This window comes from Apis dorsata, unplaced genomic scaffold (assembly GCF_000469605.1).
Source record: "Apis dorsata unplaced genomic scaffold, Apis dorsata 1.3 scaffold_667, whole genome shotgun sequence".
NCBI classification, from domain to species: Eukaryota; Metazoa; Arthropoda; class Insecta; order Hymenoptera; family Apidae; genus Apis; species Apis dorsata.
In genome coordinates, this window is record NW_006263852.1 from 168,196 (window position 1) to 173,192 (window position 4,997).

Consider the following 4,997-nt stretch of genomic DNA (forward strand, 5'->3'; position numbering starts at 1 on the left):
AAATTTTTATCTATAAAATTATCTATAATAAAAAAAACATTAATAAATATATTTAAAGATTCAAATTATATATAGATAACTTAATATTGAAAATCTTTGCAATATATTTCTGTCTTTATTTATTATTTATTATTATATAAAAATTTTTTTTTTACATTTTTTCCAAAGGTGTTAAACCAAGTAATTTTATACCTTGAGCAAGAATCATTTTTGCCACACGAAATAATAATAATCTTTGATTTGCTAAGTCACTTGGTTGATCTTTTACATTCAATTTATGCCAAGCTATATTGATTGATTTACTAAAAAAAATTTATAAATATACACAAAATTACGTAAAATTAATATACTTAAAATTTGAATATATATATATATAAAACTATATGCCATACTAACCATAAATGAAAAAGATAAATTGTTAATATACAGGGTTCTAATTCTTCATAAGACTTAAGTATAATTTCATCAAATTGACTAATTAATGTAATCAAATTATCAACTTCTGATTCCTTTAAAAGATTTGGATCACATTTTGTTACTAATGTAGTACCACATAATTCTTCTAAATTACATAAACGACAATGAGAATATTGTAATTTTATTCCAGAATCACCTTTCATCTAATATTAAAATATATTAAAATATATTTCTAACTAATAAATAATTAAAAAATTTTAATTTAAAGTTATTTAAATAACTTACATTCAATATTGAATTCCAGTGAAATGTATAATTATTCATTCTATTTTGTTTTAAATCATTAATAATTACACCAGATATACCCAAAATATCAGAAGTTTCATCAATTTTATCTAAAGGAACCTTAGTTGCTAAAATATAATGATTTAAAATATAATTTATAAAATATATGATATAATGATTTAAACATAATTTTTTAAATATTTGACTAATTATTATTTAACTATTGAGTTATGACTTTTGTTTTATTTATGATCATCATAAACTTACATTTTGTTTCTAATTGTTTTTGTCTCATCATTTCCTGTGCTTTGTTTAAAATATCTTCTAAAAATATTACTTCCCCTTTTCTTGTACTCATACCTTGTATTCTTCCAAATTTGACATGTTTTAATCTATCTGCCCAAGGTAATTTCATTTTATTTAAAATTTGAATTAAATTTGTAAAATGATCACTCTGACCATTTTCTACAATATAGTACATAGCATCAAATTTGTTTTTTTCAAATCTATCAATGGCAGCAGCAATATCTCGACTTAAATATAAACTTGTACCATCACTTTTTAAAATTGGAACACTTTTTTTTTCATTTATATATATTACTTTCCTATTATTATTATCTAGTTTTAACAATTGCATTTCCTCCATTGTATTAATTATTTTACTTATATTTTTAATAGTATACATAGACTCCCAATCATATCGATCAAAAATTACACCTATCCTTTTATAAATTTTTTCTAATTCTAAAACAGTAAACTGTTTAATTGTTTCCCAATTTTTATGAATTACATTATCTCTTAATTCTAATTGTTGAAATATCTTTTTAGCTTGTTCCTTCATATCTGGATTCTTTTCAGCTAATTTATTAGCATTAACATAAACATTATATAATGTTCTAATAGGATTTGTTTCTATTTCTATATTATCAATTTTTGCTATTTTCATTCCAAGATAAATATAACCAAACTGTGTACCCCAATCACCTAAATAATTTATTTTTGTAACTTGATTATGCAAAAAACTATTTAGATTAGCTATATAGTTTCCTATAATTGTAGAACGTAAATGGCCTATATGAAAAGGTTTAGCAATATTTAGAGAACTAAATTCTACTATAATATTTTTATTATTATCTATGAGTAGTGGTGGCGTAATACCAAAACAATTACTTTCTAAAATTTTCTTTATATATTTATCTCTTAATATATGAAAATATATGATATTATCTTTTATTATTACATTATCAAAAGATTCTTTTAAATTATTGTTTATATTTTTAATTTCATTTGTTAAATTGTAATCTTTTGTCTTTAAAGGAAGTATAAAAGAATATGTGCCAATTTTTTCGTTAAATTTGACATATAAATTAAACATAATTTTATGTCGATATGCATTATTTTTATTTTGTAACGGTTCTATAACCTAAAACAAATTACATTTTTATTATTTAAAAAATTCTCTATAGATTCACAAAAATTTTTTAAATATAATTTATATAATATAAATATTTTTAATAAATATATTTGTTAATGTTAATTATATTTGTAGTTATTGAAATAACCGGTATTATATATTAAATTTTAAAATTATAAATAAATTTTAAAATTATTTAACCTACATGTATAATTAAAAAATTTATTATAAACATATTAGAAATTTGGAATTATAAAATTCAAATTGATTTTAAATATTATATAATTTTAAACTTTTTAAAAATTAAATGCATAAAATTAACATATAATACCTTTTTAAATATTATATTTCTCATAAAGTTACTCATATTGCGATAATAATATTATTTTTATATTATTTAAAATAAGATTTTTATAATACTTAAAATTAGTTTTAACATGTAAAATATATTAGAATTTATAAATGTATAACTTTATAAAAATTTCTGTTTCGTAATATATCATGAATAATTTGTCAGTGTACTATATGTTATTTTTCTAAACAAGCATTTATAGTAAAAAATATCTTTTTCATAAAAATTTTAATTCTTATAAAAATATTAATTATATTTAATATATTATAGAAATTATCGTGAAAATAAAAAATGTATACTAATAATGATAATATCATATAACCTATAAAAATAGTTACAAATCTTTTAAAAATTTTTTTAATGAATTTTAATAACGCTTATATTATGTAGTTAAAATAATGTATGTAATAATTAATAATAATTAGATAAAATAAATCAATTATATATTATATTATTTGAATGTAATAATATTTATTAGATAAAACTTTTTAAACTAAACATAAATATAATATACATATTACATATTTATATACATATTTCTATTAGAGTATTTTTTAATTTAAAAATGTACATATATCTTATTATTTATATTATTGTTTATGTATTATTTAATATGATTTTGTGAAATATAATAAAAATATGGAAAATCAAATTCATTCTGAACTAATTATAAAAGAAGAAGAGGAAGAAGAAGAAGAAAAAGAACAAAAATGTGAAACTAAAAATATTGTTTGTGATGGGGAATCAACAATTGGCATCAGACCAAGACCATTAATTTGTAAACCAGAAAATGTAAATATTGGATGTAAATCTGAACCTATAGAAACCAAGTGGCATTGGGCTCCAGGAGCATGGCAAGATGCTACAAGAACTAGTGCTTTTCAACCATATAAGGTATTTTTATATAATTTTTTATATAAATTGTTTAAAATATTTAAGTAAAATATACATATAAGTGCATCTTCAATCTAATATTTTTTTAGCCTCCTACTATACTTACTAATTTACAAAGAGGTAATACCCAAACAGAAATACCTCAACTTTATAGTGGTAGTGATATTACATTTCATACATTAGCTGGTCAAGGTGAACTTACACCTGAACATATACATCCAAGTATGTTATATTATGTATATAAAATATTTTTATAGATAAAAATGATTATATACATAAATGTATATTATAATTAAATTATTGTTAATAAATTATTATAAAGATACTATAGACACACCTGATGAAAAAGGTTTAACTGGTCTTATGTGGGCTGCGGGATATGGACAATTAGGTAGTGCACGGCAATTACTTAAAGCTGGTGCTAATAAAAATTATCGTGGTCTTAATGGAGAGACACCTTTGCATTTAGCAGCTGCTTATGGACATCATGATCTTGTAAAATTATTATTAAATCATGATGCAGATTCGAATGCAAGTGATGAGGTATGTGTTCATAATTTTTATTAAATAGAAATTAATTTTTTTTTAATAATAATAAAGGAAGGAAATACACCTTTAATATATGGAGCATATGGTGATCATCCACATGTATGTTATGAATTATTATCCAGAGGTGCTGATATAACACATCGTAATATGTACAATATAAGTGCTTATCATGCAGCAATATTAAATAATTCATTAACTGGTAAGCAAAAATCAAATATTAAGCATTTTTAGCAAATTATATAAAATATTAAAAAATTATCCCAATCAATCATTTTTCAGCTAAAGCAGTTATTGAAAATTATTTGATACAACAAGTGATAAATATACCTCCAGATATATTGCAATAAAATAATATAATGCAAATAATATAAAAATAATTTTTTAATATTAACAGGTTTTAAAAGGTTGTGAAGATTACACATAAAGATATTAATAGTTGAATATTTCAATAAGTTTTTATTCTTAATTCTATATAATTATTTATAGCAAATATTTTTAAAAAATGCATTATTTGTGAATGAAATTTATATTTTTAATTTTTATGAACAGAAAATTTTACAGAAAATTTGTCAATTATATTTATACATATTCAATGAGTAAATTAAATGATAAATAAATTTTTGCTTACTTATAAAAAGTGCAAATAAAATTTTTTTAAAACTATTAATATGAGATATTTTGTATATATGTGTACAAATATTTATAATACCTTATATTAATTTCATCCTCTTTTTTATTTTTCAGAAATATATAATTTTTTATTTATATTTGCAAAAGGTATATAATAATTTTGTTTTTAAGCATAAAATATATTTTTGCATTTTCAAGAATGAAAAAATATAAACATAACTTTCAAAGGGTATGTATAATAATACTACCTTTGAAAATAAAAAATATTTTTGCATTTTTAAGGATGAAAAAAATATAAACAATAAATGCACCTAATAATACTATTGAAAATAACAAAAACAAAAGAATGTAAATATAAGAGTGAATTAATATTCTGTTAAAAACTTAGATTATGTCCATATTATTCCATTATATGTAATGTTTATGTGTGTGTATATATATATATATATATATATA

The 4,997-nt window shown here is 19.7% G+C and overlaps 2 protein-coding genes across 2 annotated transcripts; one reads left to right on the forward strand and one right to left on the reverse strand.

The window, feature by feature from the left end:
- Positions 1–144: 144 nt before the first annotated feature.
- On the reverse strand, positions 145–1,936 carry LOC116186413 (probable arginine--tRNA ligase, mitochondrial; the record flags this gene model as incomplete). The annotated part of the gene is made up of 4 exons (XM_031513559.1): positions 145–302; positions 397–620; positions 703–830; positions 970–1,936. Coding segments are annotated over 4 exons (1,470 nt in total), but the record flags the coding sequence as incomplete, so codon positions are not given.
- Positions 1,937–3,076: 1,140 nt separating this feature from the next.
- LOC102678653 (DNA-binding protein RFXANK) lies at positions 3,077–4,402 on the forward strand. Its single transcript, XM_031513560.1, has 5 exons — positions 3,077–3,362; positions 3,452–3,584; positions 3,685–3,905; positions 3,963–4,110; positions 4,191–4,402. The coding sequence occupies exons 1-5, from the start codon at positions 3,108–3,110 to the stop codon at positions 4,256–4,258; spliced, it is 825 nt and encodes a 274-aa protein (XP_031369420.1). The 5' UTR covers positions 3,077–3,107; the 3' UTR covers positions 4,259–4,402.
- Positions 4,403–4,997: the final 595 nt, after the last annotated feature.

Excerpts from the sequence above, each read along its gene's own strand:
- LOC102678653 (XM_031513560.1), top strand. The coding sequence starts at position 3,108 with ATGGAAAATCAAATTCATTCTGAACTAATTATAAAAGAAGAAGAGGAA. Across the intron at positions 3,585-3,684 it reads ACCTGAACATATACATCCAA|ATACTATAGACACACCTGAT; the intron begins GTATGTTATATT and ends ATTATTATAAAG. Across the intron at positions 4,111-4,190 it reads ATTAAATAATTCATTAACTG|CTAAAGCAGTTATTGAAAAT; the intron begins GTAAGCAAAAAT and ends ATCATTTTTCAG.